The 21,074-nt window shown below is 43.0% G+C and overlaps 5 protein-coding genes across 5 annotated transcripts; 4 read left to right on the top strand and 1 right to left on the bottom strand.

Moving 5' to 3' along the window:
• Positions 1 to 527: 527 nt before the first annotated feature.
• Positions 528 to 3,508, bottom strand: LOC102714837 (protein arginine N-methyltransferase PRMT10). The gene is made up of 8 exons (XM_040524777.1): positions 3,240 to 3,508; positions 2,968 to 3,160; positions 2,629 to 2,734; positions 2,289 to 2,478; positions 1,762 to 1,947; positions 1,602 to 1,685; positions 1,030 to 1,212; positions 528 to 777 (listed from the first exon to the last, which is right to left on the bottom strand). Exons 1-7 carry the CDS (start codon positions 3,441 to 3,443, stop codon positions 1,036 to 1,038), a joined length of 1,140 nt encoding a protein of 379 aa, XP_040380711.1. The 5' UTR covers positions 3,444 to 3,508; the 3' UTR covers positions 528 to 777; positions 1,030 to 1,035.
• A 1,363-nt stretch (positions 3,509 to 4,871) lies between these two features.
• On the top strand, positions 4,872 to 8,046 carry LOC102714564 (cytochrome c oxidase subunit 5b-1, mitochondrial-like). The gene is made up of 6 exons (XM_040525056.1): positions 4,872 to 5,143; positions 5,219 to 5,304; positions 5,426 to 5,476; positions 7,201 to 7,267; positions 7,419 to 7,498; positions 7,632 to 8,046. Exons 1-6 carry the CDS (start codon positions 4,990 to 4,992, stop codon positions 7,701 to 7,703), a joined length of 510 nt encoding a protein of 169 aa, XP_040380990.1. The 5' UTR covers positions 4,872 to 4,989; the 3' UTR covers positions 7,704 to 8,046.
• A 371-nt stretch (positions 8,047 to 8,417) lies between these two features.
• LOC102714297 (probable receptor-like protein kinase At5g20050) lies at positions 8,418 to 10,521 on the top strand. The gene has a single exon (XM_040525055.1). It carries the CDS (start codon positions 8,678 to 8,680, stop codon positions 10,037 to 10,039), a length of 1,362 nt encoding a protein of 453 aa, XP_040380989.1. The 5' UTR covers positions 8,418 to 8,677; the 3' UTR covers positions 10,040 to 10,521.
• A 5,310-nt stretch (positions 10,522 to 15,831) lies between these two features.
• Positions 15,832 to 16,439, top strand: LOC121054668 (early nodulin-93-like). The gene is made up of 2 exons (XM_040524857.1): positions 15,832 to 15,921; positions 16,005 to 16,439. The coding sequence occupies exons 1-2, from the start codon at positions 15,832 to 15,834 to the stop codon at positions 16,224 to 16,226; spliced, it is 312 nt and encodes a 103-aa protein (XP_040380791.1). The 3' UTR covers positions 16,227 to 16,439.
• A 3,300-nt stretch (positions 16,440 to 19,739) lies between these two features.
• On the top strand, positions 19,740 to 20,654 carry LOC102699690. The gene is made up of 3 exons (XM_006655712.3): positions 19,740 to 20,041; positions 20,126 to 20,187; positions 20,266 to 20,654. Exons 1-3 carry the CDS (start codon positions 19,789 to 19,791, stop codon positions 20,485 to 20,487), a joined length of 537 nt encoding a protein of 178 aa, XP_006655775.2. The 5' UTR covers positions 19,740 to 19,788; the 3' UTR covers positions 20,488 to 20,654.
• The last annotated feature ends 420 nt before the right edge of the window (positions 20,655 to 21,074 follow it).

Raw genomic sequence — 21,074 nt, 5'->3', positions numbered from 1 at the left:
ATGTTGGTCTTTGCAAGGAGAAACTGACTACCATTGCAGAAGCCTGTGTGCACCACTCTAAAGAGCTGCGGCATTTGCAAGTCTTTTCTGTGATCGAGATGCTTACTGTAATTTGTTCATGGGGCCTGTACATGATATGAACCCTGTTTTGGCGATTGTCTACCCTGCCAAGGCTTGTAACAGGAAGAAGACGACTCTTGCTAATGTAAATACCTGAGGAATAAATGTGTCATGTGTGTGTATTATTTCAAGTGAAGAGAGCTGCGTGTATTGAGTAACAAGAACTTTGGGTGCAGTGAATCCTCCCTGAATGAAATAATAAATTGGTGAAATTGGGTATGAAATGTGAATTGACGGCTAAATCCTTTTAAGGCTGTTAGCTTCTTCAGAAAACAGCAAAGATTATCATTACTGAGCCCTCAGAGGCCCTGAAACTGGGAGTGCATCTGTGCATCAACTACTGTAAAGTGTTTTGAGAAAATATTCAGAATTCAGATACATCGTTGCGTTGCATGGGCATGGGCATATGATAGCAATCATGAAGCCGATTAATTAATCAATGGTACAACAAAATCTCTGGCACTTTTATCATGCCTCACACAACAATAACCTCGGTGTACATATTCTGGATAGTATTACACTCTGGCCATTAGGCCCTCTAGTAAAAACCAAATACACCTGGGACGACTTAAGCTTGGCTGCAGCCATCAAGTAAGGCTCAGATATGGTAGCCAGTACACAATCTTTCCATCAATTGAATCAGATCTAATCAGCGTTCTGTAACGACAAACAACAAAAAAAAAAGACCAGGTTAGGTTGAATCCTTATTGTTATAGAACGCGCTGAATTACAGTATCGTGTGGCTGATAGCCTGGCATCATGATGACTGAATTACAGTGTTGTGTGGCTGATAGCCTGATATTATGATGACTATTAGTGCCCACTACTGCTTATATATTGGCATAGTATATAATCAAGAAAATGAATAAAGCAGAAGTCATAAACATATTGTACTTTTAGGAACCAAACCTTGTTCTACTCTAAGAAAATCTTGGTTGTGATTGCTGGAAGCTGCTTGCCAGATGACTCGTGCAATTCATAGGTGAACTCCATATCCATGAGCCGGTGATTCTCTTTAGAGCGAACCATTGTGAAAGAAACTTTAACACTGTCCCCTTCACTAACTCTCAAAGGTGGAGTAAGCAAGAATACCTTGAAAATAATCAGAGGAACAGTAAATGTCTTGAATTGTGCCAAATAACTATGGTCTATGAGTGATATGCATTTCCATAATGATAATCAATTGAAATAAATTATTATTGTGTTGAATAAAAAGCCTCATATGTAAGCAGGTGCCTTTGAAAAAAATGTATTGCTCTTTATTTAAGTATCACTTTTGCAAGAAAGGTTTTGCTCTCTGTTTCTGCTTACAATGAATTCACAAAAAATGGGACTGAAACATCCCTTTTATACATGATTTCTTGATGTATCAACACTCACTGGCTCATGTTAAAAAGAACGTATAACAGTTCAAAATATATAGTAGTTGGTAACAAATTTCTGCAAGCACAAAAGTAATAGCTGAATTCCAGGAAGCCAACCTGCTGGCCCCAGTGAGTGCCACCATTCTCATCTGGAGCTGTGCTTAACTCGACTTCTTGAGTTGCTGGGTTTTGCTTGCTACCCTAGAAAGTGTTAAGAGAAAATAGTGAGCATCTCTCACTCAAGCATGAGATAAATTGACAGTTCAGTTTGACATACTCGAAAATGAACATCAAACCATCCAGCAAGAGCTGCTAATCTTGCCATATCCATTTTGATTGGCATTGTAACCTGTGCTCGAACTTCTCGGATCTCATCAACTGTTGCTGTCAAGCAATCAATTTCCTTAATAACAGCAGCTTGCCCTATAACTTGGTTTGGAAGAATATTGTTCCATATGGAAGACTGCAGAAGAATATAATCAAATGCACACTGAGCATGCAGGAAAACACACATGAAACAATAATTTCCATTCACTATTCTTTTATGCTGAGATCTTAGGGAAAGCAAACAAGTTCATCCGTGGATCCTATATTACACAGGGAATACAATGTAATGAACTAGACTTATCAAATATATGCTGCAAGCACCTTGATCTTTATCTTTGTCATGATCGGATTCTTACTACTACTAAAAGTTAACAAATATAATTATTGAATTTTGCCTAAATTGCTTTTTTTTTTGCACACAGCACATGCAACAGAGAAGATTAAATCAAAATAGTATTTATACTGATTCAGGCATACCTTGAGATAATATTTTTCATGCTCTGCATGGTATGCCTTTGTCAAAACATTCATGTTGACCCCATAAAAAGACTCAGTATCCTCAACAAACAGATTCCATTCATGCATAGCAATATCAAGATCTTCCATCTTTTTTTCACCCAGAACACTTCTTATTGGTGCTAGCCACATCCGAGCATGACTGGGATACCTACAAAAAGAATCATTTTGCATTGGTGAAAGCAAAACAATGTTTCACATTTTTTATCCACTGTTCACTTTTCAGAGAATGAAGAGATTGTCCAGCAATAAAAAATCGCCTATATTAGCATGTATAGAAGTACATATAAAGATTACTTACATTACACCATCTGGCTTCAACCAACGATCCCGCGCACAAATAACAGAATCAAACATCGATTCTCTCAATAGAAAGTACCCCATCCACTCTGATATGATGACATCAACTGCCGTTCCAAATAAATGAAGAATAGACAAACGAAGTAATCAATACTCAGCACATGATGAGTCCCCTGCTTAGATTATATCATCATAATAATTTTAGCTTTCCTCTCCTGAGATGAAAAATTACTACCCTCTACTATTTCGATCCTAAATGTAGTACAGTTCCACCAGCCACATCAATTTCCCCAATTTTAAGATAACACAACCAACAGCCAATCAAGAAATCAAGAATCACCTTTCTCCGGCAGCACAACGTCCTCCATGGACCCCTGTATCACCTCGACGATGTCGGCGACCCCGTTGGCGCGCGCGAGCTCCCGGGCGTGCTCCGCCATATTGGTAGCCTCGACGGCGTACACCTTCCTCGCACCGGCCTGGGCGCTCCAGATGGCGAGGATGCCGCTCCCGGTGCCCACGTCAAGGACCACCTGACAGACAGATCCACCAAATCCATCAAGCCGGAGCCCAGAATCGCATCGAAGAAGAAATCTTTCAGCCCACCCCAACCTTGCCGCGGAAGTGGTGCGCGTTGCGGAAGACGGCGGAGTGGTAGGCGTCCATCCGGACGTGGTCGCAGAGCATCTCCTTCTGGTGGTAGAGGTAGGAGTAGGTGCAGAAGTAGTTGGCGTAGTCCACCTCCTTGTCCACCACCTCTGCCGCACCCCTGCCGCCGCCGCCGGCGGCGGCGCCGCCGTTGGGGAGGGACGCCATGGGGGAGAAAGACGAGGGTTTTGTTGTGATGAGTTTTGCGGGAAAGACGACGGCTTTGGTAGCTGCTCTGCTCCGCTCCGCTTCTAGGGTTTATGGAGCTCAGATTTTTAAAGGGTGGCTACCGTGCGTCTCCGCCGTCGGATTGTGCTTTGATTATCGTGCTGCAAGTTGATGATGTTATCTTTTGAAGGAGATTGTTCATGTAGTGTGAAGCTGTGAGCTCGAGGAAAGGTAATTTTGGATTTTGAGTGTTGTTGTCATATTGATTACGCTTTACGCTTATATTAAACTTAGATTGATTTTAGAGTTATTCTATAGTAGTTAATTTTTTGGTTTGACTTTTAGACGGTAGAAACATATATAAACGTTTTATTCGAAAATTATTTATCGCCTATAAATATGCCATTTGGTTTTTTTTCTTTTTAAAAAAGGTGACCTCCTAAGTCAAAAATTTTAGAATTTAATTTTAGATTTGGTTTTTTTCATGTAGTTTTGACAAGGGGCATGTTCATTGTTAGTGTGAGCTCATGCATGAAAAAATGTGTTTTTATATGAACAACACAATATATCAATAATTTATCTTTGAGAAGTAAAAGTTGAGAACTCGAGGAACAATTTACGTTCCTTTTGTGTTTATTTCCGTTTTGTTTATGTTATCAACGCGTAGAAAATTATGCTATAACACAATGTTTTTGTTTATCGTAAATACACAATTTTATTCGAGAACTTGTATCTAATATGTAAATGTTTAAACAAATGTGCATATGATGTTAGAAAATACTCTGCACATAATTGCTTCTATATTATGTTTAATCATTGTCTTATTTCCTTGTTTTTGCTATCCAAATCTAATATGCATAAAAACAAATTTTGTAAACTAGGGCCGTGTTCGGTTGGATAAAGATAAGTTAACTTATCCTGACACAGAAAACGTAGTACTAGATTAATATATGATTAATTTATTATTAATTATTAAAAAAATATAAAATAGATTAATAAGATTTTTTAAAACAACTTTTCTATAGAATTTTTTTGCAAAAAATACACCGTTTAAGAAGCGTGCGCGCGAAAAACGAGAGTAATAAGTTAACTTACAGCCACGAACAAACGTGACCTAGAAGCTTCATGTTATCTCACTTATGGTCGATTATTTCTTAAATCAAACAACTATCAATCCATCATGACAACTATAAATATAAAAACAAATAGTACACCATCAAGCCAGATTGGTTCACCAAACTATGTCATCCACCGTGCAACTAACTCTAGTTTACAATTGAACTTGAAATCAACGCTCAACAATTAGTTTAAAACAAGTCAAACTAATCAAACGGTAGCAGCATCTAAACAACCATCTCAATGTTCTACTACACACTTGTTTACGAATTTCGTTGCAAAATTTGGAGAATTTTACACCCAAGTGGGAGGGGAGGTTCTCCGTGGGCCGAGAAAACCACCCCAAATCGCCCAAAGCTGTCTCCTTTCCTTCTTCCTCTACCCACCACCCTGCCTCCCCATCTCGCGTCGCCTCCGCCGCCCGCCCACCATGTGGAAGCGCGCCACCTCCGTCCTCCTCCACCACCACTCCGCCCTCACCTGCCGCTCCCCCGCGATCGCGGGAGCCTCCGCGGCGGCGGCGGCGGCGGCGGCTGGTCTCCTCCTCCGCGCGCCGCCGGCGCCTTCCTCCTTCTCCACGCTCGGTAACATTCCTCCCGAAACTCCGGCCCCGATCTCGTGAGGAGGCGATTTGACAGGGCCGGTAATGTCCCCCGCAGATGCGGCGCAGGTGAGGACGAGAGTGGAGGATGTGATGCCGATCGCCACCGGGCTCGAGCGGGAGGAGATCGCCGCGGAGCTCCAGGTCAACCACCAACCCATTCGGCCGCCTCGGCTTCGTCTCTTGTTATGGATTTATCGATGAAAGGGTTGATTTTTTAGCTGAAAGGTTGGATTTTTTTTTAAAAAAAAAATCTTCGTTTCAGGGGAAGAAGAGGTTTGATATGGACGCACCCGTCGGGCCCTTCGGTACCAAGGTAGGAGCTTTCCATTTCACATCCATAGAATGGATGTTTTGACGCATGTGCTTGAGAGCGATCGATTTGACTGGTTAGATGAAGTGTGCGAGTGCGTAATGCGGACTGAATTAATGCTGATGTATATATAGTCTTTAGACTTGTGGCCATGGATGTTGGATGCAACGCTCTCTTATAGCTTGACATGTTCCACTCTGATATGAAGCACTCGCTCCGTTTCATAATATAAGATGTTTGACTTTTTTGCTTGCAATGTTTGATCATTTGTCTTATTCAAAAAATTATGAAAATATCATTTATTTTGCTTGTGACTTACTTTATTATCAAAAAAACTTTAAGCACGACTTGACATTTTTTATATTTGTACTAAATTTTTGAATAAGACGAATGATCAAACATTGTAACTAAAAAAGTCAAACATCTTATATTATGAAACAGAGTAGTAGTAATGAACTTATTTTCTTTGCCCTCTATGGAATTAGTGAGGGGATAGGTGTTAGCTTCAGATGTTGCGGATGCGGGCAGGGGTCATGGCTGGGATTTTGTTTACTGGATATGAATATGTGAGATTACAATATGAGTTCTGCCACTGGTTCTTTTCTCTGCATAGAGAAGTTTTAGCAGGCAAAACATTTCCTGTTCATGAAATCGCTCCATCATAGGTAATGTTGTTTATGTTTACACTAATGTGTGATTTGGTGGGATAATGGCAACTGACGTTTTATCCTGGCTGTATGCATGCTACGTTGTCCACTTAGTGTCCTCTAGCATGTGAAAACTTAGCACTATAGCATTCAGAATTTTCTAAGTGGCTGTTTTGTTGACTTGTTGGATGTGCTTGCTTAACAAAGGTTGGGCTGTGTTGCCTTTGTGCCAATAAGAGGTTTTGTTTGTTTTTTGTATTAATGTTAGCCGTAGCAGAACATTTTTTCAGTGTGTTAAATAGATTTGAGGATTTTGTAGGTTATAACATTCTGAATTTTCATACATTAATTCTGGTGGCATATCTTATACTCCACTCTTTTGAACTAACCAACGTCAAATAGTATCTATTATATTAGTACTTGCAGGCATCTTGATTTTCTTTTCACGCTGTCCTTTCTTTTGAGAATTGTTCTATTTATTTTTTTCTTGTTTGTTTGTAGTTTCACATTAAGACCATTCCTTTACATGCTCAAAGAATTGTGGTTTCACTTGGAAAACACTGCTAGTGTATTTTGTGAGTTTGGTTTCTGTCAAGGTGGACCCTGGCTAATATGGAATTTTCTAGTTGAACCAGCACTCCAGCAGTGTTGGACCTTTTAGTTGTTCAATGCTCAATAATGATTCATGAACTTGCAATTTCTTTGCTGTCTACCTCCAGCCAATAAAAAAGTGAAGTGTTTTCAAAATTCTTCCTTTTCCCATATATCTCTTATCTCTAAGTTTAGATTACTCTATTGATTTCATTCAGTGGTTTGTTTTGTTTTATTACCCCTGTTTTCCCACGAATAGTGTTCCATAACTTTGCCCCGCAACTTGCTTAGGTGTCATCTGATAAGGTTATTAGCATGGGTGTATTAATGGGCGCTACTTCCATTTGTTTTTAGCATGTTGATGATTAGTACTTTTTAGAGTGTTGTGTCTAACTTTGATTTGGTTCCTTTGTACCTTTTGTGTCACTGTTCAGTCATTTCACTCCTGTGTGATCAAACTGAATCAATATGCATGTCCTTGTTGTATAGGAAGCTCCAGCTGTTATTCAGTCATACTACAACAAGAGGATTGTTGGTTGTCCCGGCGGTGACGGAGGTATAGCATCTGTGCACACTAGATCCTACGCTCGTGACAAACGAAAAAGAAGCTTATAGTGTCATCTCTTGCATATTTTCTATAAATGTACACTGACTCACTACCAACTGAATTAACTTAAACTGCAAACGGCAATGTTTGATATTTTCAGAGGATGAACATGACGTTGTGTGGTTTTGGTTGGAGAAAGGCAAGCCACATGAATGCCCTGTCTGCACGCAGTATTTCACGGTATGTTGGTGTTTTCTGTTGACAAATTCGGTTGCCTTGTGAGAGCAATTTTGGCATGAGACGCTAAATCACGCGTGTTTGTATGCTGCCTTCATGTTTACTGAGCTATCAACTTCCAACTTCATGTTCACAGCTTGAGGTGATAGGAGAAGGAGGAAACCCTGATGGGCATGATGACGAAGACGACGATCACCACCATCATTAAGGTTGGAGAAGTCATCTCTAGTAATAAAACACTGGATATGGCCATATCCATGTCAACCCTCAATTCTGATGACTTGGAGCAGCATCGGGTTTTGGAAAACACAGTTGTCTTTTTTAGAGATTTGTTCATGCAAATAACATGATCCAGTAAACAATGATGTACTTTTCTTTTTCAGCACACCGTAGTCGAATCAAGATAGATATGTTTGTTTGTTTGTTTTGGATGATCCCATGTTCAATGGTCACCTGAACTTTGGTGGATGACCTGTTATCTGATAATTTCCCACACATTTGGCCCTGTTCAATGAACTCTAAACAAATGAAAGTCAACATTCTGATGATCCTTCTCCCTCCTATCCAGTTCAGTTGTCTGAGTTTGAATGTTTGATCTTTAATGATAACAGAGCAGTTCGATGAAACAGTCAAATGTGTAATTTTTTTATATGATCCTTAATTTCCAGCTGCTTACGTGGGTAATTTGTTGCTTTGATGAATGAGACTGAGGCATTCAAACTTGGATTTGGCCAAACCACCACCACACACCACACACATCACTGTACACTGATGTCATTCAAGTGAAGAGGCATTCAACCAAAGTGTTCTTTCTCCCACAGAATACTGAAAATTTGGACGAATTCGGCGTGGCATAATTCCATTTTGCAATGCAATTTAATCCATTTTTCTTGATTTGAACCGTTCCTGATCTCCACACCGACCTATCATTTCCTCTTCTTTTCTTTAATGAAAAATTTTGATCAGGTCAGCTCTTTGCCGCTGCAAGATAAAGCCCAAATGTTAGTTGAAATGTAGCTATCATTCTTAAGAATTCACATGTTTTCTCCCTATGTATTAATTACTACCCATCTTGTCAAAATTTCGGAATTAACACAGGCAAGTGTGCAAGAACTGATCTTGGGAAACCAGCAATGGCGAGCGGCGTCGCCGGCCGGCCGGTGATGGTGTGATCCATCATCGATGGAGAGCAAGAAGGCCAAGATCCTCGCCGGCACGGGCGTCGCCGTGCTGCTGGTCCTCGAGCTCGCTCTCTACCTCCGCTTCCGGCTGTCGAGGCCGTTCTTCCTCGCCACCGCCGTCATCGTGTCGTCCGCCCTGTCGGCGTCGGTCGTGACGCTGCTGCACCACGCGCTGAGCGCCCGGAGGCGGGCGGAGCGCATGGCGAGGCGGCCGTCCATGGACGGCGAGGAGCAGCTCCGCGTGGAGTACAGCTACTTCCGCAAGGTCGCCGGGCTGCCGTGCAAGTTCTCGTTCGAGGCGCTGGCGGCGGCGACGGACGGGTTCCAGTACACGGTGGGGCGGGGGTCGTCGGGGACGGTGTTCAAGGGCATCCTCGACGACGGCACGGCCGTGGCGGTGAAGCGGATCGACGGCGCCGACCACGTCGACAAGGAGTTCAAGTCGGAGGTGTCGGCGATCGCCAGCGCGCAGCACGTCCACCTGGTGCGGCTCGTCGGCTTTTGCCTCGTCCCGCGCGGCCCTCGCTTCCTCGTCTACGAGTACATGGAGCACGGCTCCCTCGACAAGTGGATCTTCCCGCACTCCGGCGATCGCCGGCGGTTCCTGCCGTGGGCGGCGCGGTACCAGGTCGCCGTCGACGTGGCGAGGGCGCTCGCGTACTTGCACCACGACTGCCGCAACAAGGTGCTGCACCTCGACGTGAAGCCGGAGAACATCCTCCTCGACGACGGATTCCGCGGCCTCCTCTCCGACTTCGGGCTGTCGAAGCTGATGGGGAAGGAGCAGAGCCGGGTGGTGACGACGGTGCGCGGCACGACGGGGTACCTGGCGCCGGAGTGGCTGCTCGGCGTGGGGATCACGGAGAAGTCCGACGTGTACAGCTACGGGCTCGTGCTGCTCGAGATGGTCGGTGGGCGGCGCAACCTGCAGGCGGAGGACAACCACGCGTCGTCGTCGTCGTCGCCGCGGTGGACGTACTTCCCCAAGGTCGCCGCCGACAAGGCGAGGGAGGGGCGGGTGATGGAGGTGCTGGACAGGCGGGTGGTGGAGTCCGGCGAGGCCGTGGAGGAGGCGGCGGTGCGGAGGCTGGTCCACGTGGCGCTATGGTGCGCGCAGGAGAAGGCCAGCGCGCGGCCGTCCATGGCGCGCGTGGTGGAGATGCTCGAGGGGCGCGGCGCCGCGGCGGAGGCCGTGGAGGCCCCGCCGCCGTCGGACATGATCGTGGTCGACCTCCTCTCGCTCGACCCGTCGCGCGGCCCCGGACCGTTCGGGCTGCCGCCGCCGGCCAGCGGCGGCGGGATGCGGGCGACGTCGTCGGGGCTCAGCAACTCGTTCGCGCTCTCCTACCTGTCGGGACGATAACCTCACGCCCTCTGCACGGTGGCTCGCCGGAGGCGGTGGTCGGAGATTTCGGGCCTGTTTAAAAAGCTTTAGATTCGAGAAGCAACTGCTTGGTAGCCAGCATCTGAGAATATGGAAAAGCTTCTAAACCTAGCTTTTTTAGATTCTGGATTCTTAGTTTATTTTTTAGAATCTTCTCAGAAACTGTGAATCGTTTGAAAAAGTTTCTGACAGAAGCAGTTTCTGAAAAAAGCTGTAACTTGGAGAAGCTCCCCAAACAGACCCTTCTCCTCCGACCACCCTCGGCTCACGGGACCGTCCGATGGAGATCGTGTGGTCAAGAATCAAACCGGCACGACTCCAGCACAGTTTAATTTTTTTTCGTTTCTTTTTCTTTCAAAACAGAAAGATACAAAGTTACAAACTGAAACATTTTTTGATTTTTCGTGAACGAGCAAAAGCTTTACGCGCGTGTTAAGGATTTGCTTGTTTGTGGGAGAAACATTTGCTCAGATTTGGTTCATTCAATGGTTCCTGCATATGTCGAAATGATGGAGATTGGTTCGAAGCCTGGCAAATTTTGTTGTACCTATTAAAAAAATCTGAAGATTTGTTGATTCTTAGGATTAACAGATACACCAATGACATTCTTATTCATATTGATTAGTTATAGCCAGGCATTGCAATTAGCAGCATCAATTGGCAGCAGAGTAGGAGACGGGTCCGACGCCAAGAGCAGTGAAACCATCGAGCGTACCACTGTTAACATCATAAGATGCTGCAGGGATGGTGTCGTTGCCGCCCAGAAGAACAGCTAGGCTGACAGCGACGCAGGCGAGATCAACAGCCAAGCCTGCTCCTGCGGCAGCAAGACGATCAGGGTCGCCGAGAAACCCACACAGATCGTCAATGGCGTCGCGCAGCTGGTCGTCGTCGTCCGCCGGAGAAGAGGAGCCGCCGGCGCCGGCGAGGAGGCTCCTGGAGCCGAGCGGGAGCAGCGGCGCCGTCAGCGTCCCGGCGGCGGGGAGGGACGAGTCGCACGCCGCCGGCGGGGTGGTCACCACCACCCTGCCGCCCGCCTGCAGGGCGGCCATCATGTCGCTCGACGTCACGTTGAGTACCATCTTGAAATGGCCCTTGCTGTTCGTCCTCGTGCGTGTGCTGATCAGGTTGCCGTCGTCGTTGCCGCCGACCACCAGATGCACGCTAGCATCTGCATGCGTGCATACGATAGATTTTAAAGCAAGTATCACAGTATAGCTCTAAATTATCTACAATCAATTTAACATTCAATTCATATAATAGTTACCTACAAAACATATACTACTCTATTAATATTTAGACCTACATGTCATATACATATTATGTCTTGCAATCCATACTGCCGTTGGCTACAAATATATAGTTTGATGCTCTTCTCTCTCCTCCTGTATCTTTTTAAAATATATTTATAGCTGGCTTATAGTCTGCTATGGTACCTGCTCTTAATGTGTCGTAATTTTGTTTACTAATTACACGTTATACTAGGTGTAGCTACTCAAGTACCGTAAAATTGCTCTCTTGTGCAGTAATCGCTTACTGGCGAACACCGGAGAGCTGCTCACAGCAGCCATGGAAACAGTGTCGATGCTGCATGGCACTACGCCGTGGACGATGGCAACTACCCTCGCCTCTGCAACGAGCCCTGATGCTAGGAACACAGCAGCAGCAGTGGCCAGGAGAACTGCCATGATTTCAGTATGGCCAAATCTAATAAACATGATCTAATAATCAGGCTTATATGTGTCATGTGTGTGTGGGTTGGGTGCCAATTTATAGGCAGCTAGCAGCAACAGGCAGGAGGAAGAGGAGCCAATATTAATTTAATTAATTAATTGATTGACCGATTAATTAATTAATTAATTAAGCTTGATTTATGCATGTTCTTGTATGGATTTCATTTCAGGATTTGAGCGTCTCCTAAATTTCAACATGTCTGGAATGCCATTTATTGGCATGTGATTCATTAGACTTTGCATTTTTTTTCCCTCTCTCGAGAAACTCAACACGGTCAGGTTGGCAATGAAATAGTTAAGCATATCATAAATAGCCCAATTTGACGTACTTATTGCTAGATTATGATTGGCGACAAAATACTCTATGTGGTCTAAATCTTTCTTTCCCGGGCCGACTTGAGAAAAACTTGCTGTCCTTGTTGGTACCTGATGGTACTGCTAACGAGCATACGTGCAGAAAGTTGCCAACGTACGTACCAGCAGAAAAAATGGTAATGCTGTATATTCTCATAGGAGCTCGATCTAGGGGGTATGCGTGATTAATATTATGTGATAAATAATTAGCTTACGAACTAATTTATTAATAGAATTTGGTTTAAAAATATATAAGGTGTTGGTGTGAGTGTGCATGAGATATCTGTGTCCGGAAACGATTGGTTTATTTCTGTGCGTGCAATTGACTTGGAGGTTAATTTCAGTCAACAACGACGGGATCATGACTAGACTTGGGGAGTTGATTTTGGGATTTTTCCACTGAAGTTTATTTTTCAAGCATTGTTGTTAGATGGCTAAAAATACATATATAAAATTTTTATTTATAAATTATTTTTTATTTACAAATATGTCAATTTGTTTTTTCAATAAAACACTCAAATAGTCACATGTGATGTTAAATTAATCTACTAACGTCACATGAATCGGCCCAACAGAAGCCTGGCATGTTTTAACTATAGTTAAATCTAAACTTACATGTGTTACGAAGTGATATATCTCATATTAATTTATTATCTTTTAAAAAATAATTATATAACTATTTAGATAATATATAAGAAAAAAGTGAATGTCCAATCGAGAGATGAAAATGCTGATTCCTTCCCTACAGCGATCCAATGCAGCTGCCTTTTGTACTTAGGTCATGTTCGGTTGAAAACAGCTATATTTCATCAATTTTTATTATATATGTAACCATAAATTTAAATTTAGGCGCCCGAAGTATTTTAAATTTGGTCAAAAACAAACTAAAGACAAATACAATGAGTGATACCTCCACCACTTCGTTGTAGCTCCACCATGGAGAAAAGTGATGAGTGAGAAAATAACATGTCCCCAGCGTATGTTTTATATTTTTATTCCTTTTTAACTAAATGTCACGTAAGCAACACATCGGACAACCGCCCCTCCAAACCACTGTGGATGTAAACTAAACCAGTTCTGGTATATGATGGAGCGTATATACCTAGTTTTGTGATTAAAGGAAATAAATTATATGAGTTTTTTTACCATTCTTAATATAATACATTAAGGACGACATTTCTTTATTGTGGAACTTTGGTACCTATACCTGAGATACCAAAATTTTACACTATGAATTAATAACTTTCCCAGGTTCAATAAATTTATCCAAATTATACATGAGTCATAGCCGAGGGAGTTAAAATGGACCTTTTCCACCATCGAAAGCCTAACACTGCGTGCAGCTGTAGCCCAAAACATCGCACGGCCGGAAACGAAGCCCAGCATCTCTGCGAGCTGCCCACACTACATGGAAGCAAAGCAAACACGGTGCAGATCAGATGCAGCAATCGCCGAGGCATAAACGCCCAAACCGCTCGCGGTTTCGTTGGCACCGTCCCCGGTTCGGCCGAAACCTGGGAGCGGCAGCGCCATCTCTGCTGCGATGAATCTGGCCCAAAACCGAGGGCAGCAGCACGCTGCACAGTGCACACACACACATGCTGCTTCTTCCTTCCCAGCGATCCATCCGATGCAGTTGCCTCTCCTCTCTTATCCATCCCTGATGATTTTTTTTAGGTACCCTTAAACGATGTTGAGCCATTCGCTATTTTAGATTCAAAGGATCTAATTTTATTCTACTACATCACTAAACTGTAATCACTAAACTGTAAAGATAATGTTGAAACTAAAAAATATAACTCTGCGATAAAATTATATATCATATATATATCATTTTAAAATAAATAAATTGATACATATATCTTACTAAAGTTTGGAATAAAATCTTTAATATACTTATAAAAATATATAGTTAGATATAAATTTTACTGCGCTACGACCATTGCATCATGTAAAAGTTACCCTAACATTGTTCTATTAAAGATATGTGATCAGAGGGTTAGCAGACTGACAAACCTTACTCCTTCGGTCTCACAAAGAGTACACTTTTACACTGATTATGTTCGATTGTTTGACTAACCATTTTATCTAAAAAGTTTTATAATTAGTATTTCTATCATTGCTAGATAATAAAACATAAATAATAATTTATGTATAACTATTTTTTGCTTTTTTATAAAATTTTCATATAAAATAAACAGTCGAACGCAGGACGCCGAAATATACAAATTTTGGAGGTAGTATTAAAATGTGTAATCAGAGGTTTGGCAGATCGACTGACATGACAAACCGGCCAGTGTCACCTTCCACGTGCTGCTGTGTTCTGGACGGCTCTATTCACCTCCTATCTTTGAGGGCTCTTTAGAACAACGGGAAAGCGGGAAAGCGGAGAATTTTCTGAAGAACAGGTGAGTTTATGTTATACCCTCTTTAAGGGCTTTTTAGAACAACGGAAAAGCGGAGAATTTTCTGAAGAACGGGTGAGTTTATCTTTTATAGGCAAAATGTCATGTAGCCTAGTGGTTATATAAGACCTCAGTAGCATTTGAGTTTCTGAGTTTGATTTTTTTGGAGCGAATTTTTTAGGATTCTAATGACTTTGTGCTTTCAGTGAAAGACGATGTGTCCGTGGTGACTTCGTTATTCTATAGATCTTGCCGACGGTAGGGTTTGCGTGTATAGTATTTTGGAACGAGGATTTAACATAACAAATTCCTTTGCTATTCCTATAAAATTGCTGGACAGCCCATATTAATTTTTTTTCCGAAAAAAGCATGAAGCCCTACCTCATGCTTTCATCTTCCCGCGACTTAAGATTTCATGTGCGAGGTTTTAAACTTTTCAATGTGTTTAGTAGTTCATCCGAGATTTCAATAAACATTACATCATATTTGTGCGTATTTTCTATTCGGCCCATGTACTCTGTCGGAATGCGTACGTACGGTGTTAACTAATCCTCCGTGCACGTAAACCGAGCAAATAATTAGTGTATGGTTAATTAAATAAAAATTGGGGTTGCTATGGTTATTAAGACAAGTTTTGAATAGAAAATATCTACAAAAAGCGAGTCGTGAAGCACAAATTCAGAAAACGACGAAGCAAAAGTTAGAAAAAAAAAGAACACACATGCAAAGCGTAGGAATACGGATAAGCTGTATACATACGTGGAGAAGTGCAGCAGAGAAAACAAGGGGTGCCAATGCCACCGACCCACAACCGCCTCCCGACTACTCACTGCACTCCACTCCACTCCACTCGTGGTTTCAGCTCAAAACCATGGTCGTCTCCTCTCCTCTCCTGGGTGCTCCCCACCTTGCTGCCCTCGCATCATCATCCTCCTCTCTCTCTCTCTTGTCCCTCCCTCTCGTTGCAGTTGCTGCTGCTGCCTATAAATTCAGAGCTCCCCTGCATCTGCATATCACATCTCCTTCGCACACTGAATTCAGTAGATCATCAGTACTGGTCTGTCTGACTTATATATCTCCATCTCCCTCCGGCTAATCTTCAGCTACATCGACCGATCCGATTCGATCCGCCATGTCGACGACGGTGACCCGTGCGTACCTGGACCAGAGGCTCGCCCTCGCCAAGCGCTGCTCTCGTGGTCCGTCCGTCCGTCTACAGATTATTCATGGCTTTCGTCGACGGCTCTAATGCGCTGACTGCTGAGCTGAGTATGAACTGATGCAATATGTATATGCGTTGTCTGCAGAGGCGAACCTTGCTGGGGTTAAGGCGGCAGCCGTCGCGACCATCGCCTCTGCCGTTCCAACGGTCAGTATCTTCTTCTTCTTCTTCAGCTGGTCGAGATGGTGAGTTTCATTACTGATTTAGCTGAATTTGTGTGTTTCGGTCAGCTGGCGAGCGTGAGGATGCTGCCATGGGCGAAGGCGAACATCAACCCGACGGGGCAGGCGCTGATCATCTGCACGGCGGCCGGGATGGCCTACTTCGTCGCCGCCGACAAGAAGATCCTCTCGCTGGCGAGGAGGCACTCGTTCGAGGCCGCGCCGGAGCACCTCAAGAACACGTCCTTCCAGGGCGCCGCCCGCCCCCACCCGGCCTTCTTCAGGCCATGATCGAACGATGGCATGACTCACGAGCACTTCCTGATCAGCTATGTACAAAAACTGCTGCTTTGCTATCTGCTTCAGAACAGGGATGCTTCCCTGTGCTGTCCATGCATGAAATGCAGAAGCTTGCTTTGATGCAGTGTAATTAATGCATGATCCAGCTTGTAATAAACAATCTTTTGAACTCGTGAATGAATTATTAGAGACTAGAGTGATGTGGAGGTTATGGTTCATGTGCAGTCGACAAGTTGTTTCTTGCTCTTCGAATTCGAACGCAAACAAATTTCAACTGCCTGTCAGATTATTTACTACACATAATAAAGTGCTCTATTTTACAATTTTGTATAAGAATCTTTGACTGTTAATTTATTTTTTTACTACTAGTAAAAATATTCTATTTTCAATAATTATGATAGTATAACTAAATCTGATCTATTAAATTAATAAAGCTAGATTAGTTCAATCAACACGAACAGGAGCATCGCAAAAAACTCTTGTATGTATCTATAGGAGTGTTTGGTTCGTGGACGAGATGGGTTGGGTTGGGTCTATTTGATCGTAGGATGTGTTGGTTCTATTTTTCTGTTTGGTTAGATAGATGAGACTTTTTTTTTGTGTAAGGGATGAGATGGGATGGGTTATACCTGTTTTTTTTGTCTGGTTGAAGGGATGAGATGGGATAAAGGTTATCTCTCGTATCCAAAATAAAATATTAAATACTAGGATTAATATACGAATAACCCAAAGTAATTGAATATATATTTATACATGTAATATATTTTAAATAAATTTACTAAATAAAATGAACACCTATCTGTACGTCCTGGGACGGATCCGTTCCACCGTTTTGATGGGATTTGTTGGGGTCCAACCCATCTCACCCATCCACCAACCAAACAAGGTAGAAATGGGTTGGCTCTGTCCCAACCCATCCTATCCCTGAAAACAAACGCATCCTTAAATTAGAAAAGGTTAGATTAATTAAGTTCTTTCATAAAATTTCTGACATTTTTCACCCAGCTAGCTATAAGCAACAGCATCACCAACTAATCGCTTTTCAGGCCTCAAACCGTAGAGCAAAGGTGCCCATCTATTGTTTTTTCTAAAGAAAAAACAAAATAACATATTTATAAATGAAAAATAATTTATAAACAATACTTTTATATAATTATCCTTAGCGATTAAAATAAGGCTAGAAAAAATACGATAAAATAATCCTAAAATTAATTTTAATTTAAAATTAAAATTTAAATTTGGATTTATAAATATAAAGATAAGCGAAAAGATGAGACGGTAACAGTACCGTAGCTTGGTCGAAGCAGAAGCAGCTGATTAGTATCAGCTGCGAAGAAATCAAATTGCGGCGCACAAAGTCATACATCAGCATTCAGCAGCAGCTGGCAACGCAAAGAGCCAACAGCCTTTAGCATTTTTGTGTGCTAAAATGAGAGAGTTGCAGAAAGGCAGAGCCCACATTGATGGAGATTTATATCGGATAAGATACAAAATGCACGTAGGAGAGCTTGTTTATCTTTTCACTTCTGATTAGATACATGTATTAAAATTTTATTTATAAATTATTTTTTATTTATAAATATACTGTTTGATTTTTTCCCTAAATAATAAGCTAAACGATCACCCTCTCGGCTATAATGCTCATACATATAGTATTCTACTAATAGTGTTATCGGTACAAGAATCATAACCATGAATTCTGATCGTGCAATCAGTAAAAGATAATCTATAATAAGGTATTATAAATAGTCCCGATATAAAAGAAACTAACTGTCTATATTAATTAGAGTATTTTAGAACACCTATGAACAGGACGGCATGTCAGTTAGCACGGTGGTGGGGGCCGGTGCCGACGGCGACGGCCAGAAACCGGGAGCGCCCCACGCCGTCGACGATCAACCGACGGCATATGGTTTTCCAGCCCGGCGATCGATCGATCGATCTTGCTGTTTCAGAAAACTCAGAGGCCGGTCGCCCAGAAGACGATGCCCTGCTTTTCGATTGACTCCAGATTTACAGTGATCCTTTTTGAGGAAAAGGTTAATTTAACAATGGTTACACTCGAAAATTGAGGCCAAGATATCGATGATTAAGGTTTACTAGACCACTTTAATACTATTTTATCATTGTATTCACGTTTAAGTACTTCCTCATTTCGGTACGGTGTTCCATTAATCTGCCTACAGTGCCGGCCTGACAGGTGGGGCCAGAGCAACATGCAAAACGTCTAGAAAGAAAGTTAAGGCAAGCAATCAAAACCAGCATGAACTCACCTACCAGAAAAGCAGCATATATAAAACAAAATTGAAAAATAAGCGTTGGTGTCTTTTGCGAGAGAGCGACGACGACGTTGCTGACTTTGCCGGTTTTGCCCGAAAACTAGGAGCGTTTTTGTTTTTTGTTCGTTTTTGCGCGGCGGCGGCGTTCGTCGTCGGAGCGATCGCAAAAACTGCCGGCGACCACGCGGCACATCCATCCACGGATTCAGAGCAAAACTGATGGCAAAAAACAACAACAAAAAATGAAAAAAAGAAAAAACGAGCGGCCCGTTGCATCATCAAATTGCAGTAAAAAATTCAGCTGTTTACTGTGGCAGCATCACTCACCTACCTTGTTCTTCAGAGAACAACGTGCCGGGTTTAGGCACACGTGAAAATTTTGCTCCATTTCTCAGCCGAATCTACGGATGTAGATCAAGTAAACATGAGTAAAAAAATCCGTGTTTGTCAAACTGAAAAACCTAATGCATATGCGTGTTGAATCGATTCTCCCTAATTGGGTCACCCTTTTGACTCCATCACTATAAGTCTCTCTCTGTCTCTGTCTCCCCAGCACAATCGAATTTTTCAGCGCTTTGAATCCAGCGAATTGTGTTTCTTTTGGACTACGTTATGTTAGGAGAAAACTTGAGGTCATCAACTTATTTCCGGAACTAATACATCTGTTCTAAAATACAACAATTTTTAACTTAGTTGATAAATACAAAGATTTAATTAAAATATTCTCTTTTAGTTATTCCATGGGTCAAACTTAAATTCAGATCATTCAGAACAAAAAAAATATGATATAGAAAATCAGCGCGGAAATATTTGTACGGTGGTAAAAAGTCTAATAAAATGCTTATATATTTTGGAACGTAGGGTGCACACACTAACTACGTTCTACCTATACTACAAGCAGCTAATTAACTAGAGTTATTCCACCTAACCAGATCTCTCATCCTGAAGAACAATTCAGATTTGGGTAGAAAAGAAACCAACCAATTTACCAACCAAAAATATTCAGTTATTCTCGCCTCATCGAACCCCCAAACCCTGTGGGTGCACCGCAGTTTCAGGCTCAAATCCGTTGGTCCCGTAAAGCGCACAGTGCTGATACCATCTGAATGACGAGTGGAGTGCAGTGTGCAGGTTGGCCACCAACTTCCATGGCTCCCAGACGAGTAAAACTCCGGAAGCACAGGTCCACTGAACCTGCCCCCCGGCCGGCGGCTCGTGGGTTTCTGCTCAAAACCGTGGCCGCAATCGATCGCTCGCCACCTTTTCTTGTTTCCATGGCTATAAATCTCACTGCTTCTTTGCTCTCTTGGCAATGCAATCAAACTAAACTCGAACTCGAACTTAGACTCAAGCTCAGGTTCAGAGTAGTAATCGGCTATTCAGCTAGTGCTAAAATCATCTCTGCTTCTAGCTGTTCTTGGTTAGTTGTTGCTGTTGTTGTTGTAGAAGAACTGAGGAAGAAGATGACGACGGTGAGTCGTGCCTACCTCGACCAGAAGCTCGCCCTCGCAAAACGCTGCTCCCGAGGTGAACATCTCTTAGCTCTCGGTTCGATGAATGCATATACAGTATTGCTCGGTTCTGACACTGGTTGGTGGGAAATTGTTGCAGAGGCGACGCTCGCCGGAGCCAAGGCGGCGGCGGTGGCGACGGTGGCGTCAGCCGTCCCAACGGTACGAGACGTCGAGAGCTTCTTTGACATTGCATCTCGCTGGACGGACAGCGACTGATCTTGCCATGGTTTGTTTCAGCTGGCGAGCGTGAGGATGCTGCCATGGGCGAAGGCGAACATCAACCCGACGGGGCAGGCGCTGATCATCTGCACGGCGGCCGGGATGGCCTACTTCGTCGCCGCCGACAAGAAGATCCTCTCGCTGGCGAGGAGGCACTCGTTCGAGGCCGCGCCGGAGCACCTCAAGAACACCTCCTTCCAGGGCGCCGCCCGCCCCCACCCGGCCTTCTTCAGGCCATGAGCAGCACTGAACTTCCCAGTGGCTGATGGAGCCCTGAATAATTAAACTAAACTACTGAGCAATATGGCTTTGTTTTGTTGTGTAATGGTGGTTGTAATGTAATTAGCTCTGTCTTGCTGTTGTTGATGATGATGATGAAATCAATGGGAGCTAGTACTCCGTTTCTTCACTCGCTTCTGAATTCTCTGAAACTCTTGTGTGAATATTATTCAGGAAAAAATTAGAACATTTTCTTGCCAGAAGAAGAGAAGGAAAAAAAAACATAAAAAACCAAAAGATGAATAAAACATAATGGCTTTCTGGTTAGTTTGAGTGAAGCCAAGAAGGCTGTATTTTTTAGCTAAAAGATTTGCAGATACTCCAGCACGTATGGTAGTACTGAAGCGGTGTAAAGATGTTTTAGCGTGCACCATGAAAAGAACAATTAATGGTGATGTGAGCCTTCAAAAATGAAGTATATACGGAGCAACGGTATGACGATCTGCAACTGATACATGGCGACGTCAACTCGTCAGGCATAGCTTATCGTCAAGTCATATTCTAGATGCTACATTTTGAGACCAAGAGAGCATCATCTCAGCTCAAAT

The sequence above is a fragment of the Oryza brachyantha genome, chromosome 6 (assembly GCF_000231095.2).
Source record: "Oryza brachyantha chromosome 6, ObraRS2, whole genome shotgun sequence".
Taxonomy (NCBI): domain Eukaryota; kingdom Viridiplantae; phylum Streptophyta; class Magnoliopsida; order Poales; family Poaceae; genus Oryza; species Oryza brachyantha.
Note: the sequence above shows the minus strand (reverse complement) of the source record. Positions and strands in the feature narration are given on the sequence as shown.

Excerpts from the sequence above, each read along its gene's own strand:
- LOC102714837 (XM_040524777.1), bottom strand. The coding sequence starts at position 3,443 with ATGGCGTCCCTCCCCAACGGCGGCGCCGCCGCCGGCGGCGGCGGCAGG. Across the intron at positions 3,161-3,239 it reads CGCACCACTTCCGCGGCAAG|GTGGTCCTTGACGTGGGCAC; the intron begins GTTGGGGTGGGC and ends TCTGTCTGTCAG. Across the intron at positions 1,213-1,601 it reads GCACTCACTGGGGCCAGCAG|GTATTCTTGCTTACTCCACC; the intron begins GTTGGCTTCCTG and ends ATTATTTTCAAG.
- LOC102714564 (XM_040525056.1), top strand. The coding sequence starts at position 4,990 with ATGTGGAAGCGCGCCACCTCCGTCCTCCTCCACCACCACTCCGCCCTC. Across the intron at positions 5,144-5,218 it reads TTCCTCCTTCTCCACGCTCG|ATGCGGCGCAGGTGAGGACG; the intron begins GTAACATTCCTC and ends TGTCCCCCGCAG. Across the intron at positions 7,499-7,631 it reads TCTGCACGCAGTATTTCACG|CTTGAGGTGATAGGAGAAGG; the intron begins GTATGTTGGTGT and ends TCATGTTCACAG.
- LOC102714297 (XM_040525055.1), top strand. The coding sequence starts at position 8,678 with ATGGAGAGCAAGAAGGCCAAGATCCTCGCCGGCACGGGCGTCGCCGTG.
- LOC121054668 (XM_040524857.1), top strand. The coding sequence starts at position 15,832 with ATGCAATATGTATATGCGTTGTCTGCAGAGGCGAACCTTGCTGGGGTT. Across the intron at positions 15,922-16,004 it reads TCGCCTCTGCCGTTCCAACG|CTGGCGAGCGTGAGGATGCT; the intron begins GTCAGTATCTTC and ends TGTTTCGGTCAG.
- LOC102699690 (XM_006655712.3), top strand. The coding sequence starts at position 19,789 with ATGGCTATAAATCTCACTGCTTCTTTGCTCTCTTGGCAATGCAATCAA. Across the intron at positions 20,042-20,125 it reads CGCAAAACGCTGCTCCCGAG|AGGCGACGCTCGCCGGAGCC; the intron begins GTGAACATCTCT and ends AAATTGTTGCAG. Across the intron at positions 20,188-20,265 it reads TGGCGTCAGCCGTCCCAACG|CTGGCGAGCGTGAGGATGCT; the intron begins GTACGAGACGTC and ends GGTTTGTTTCAG.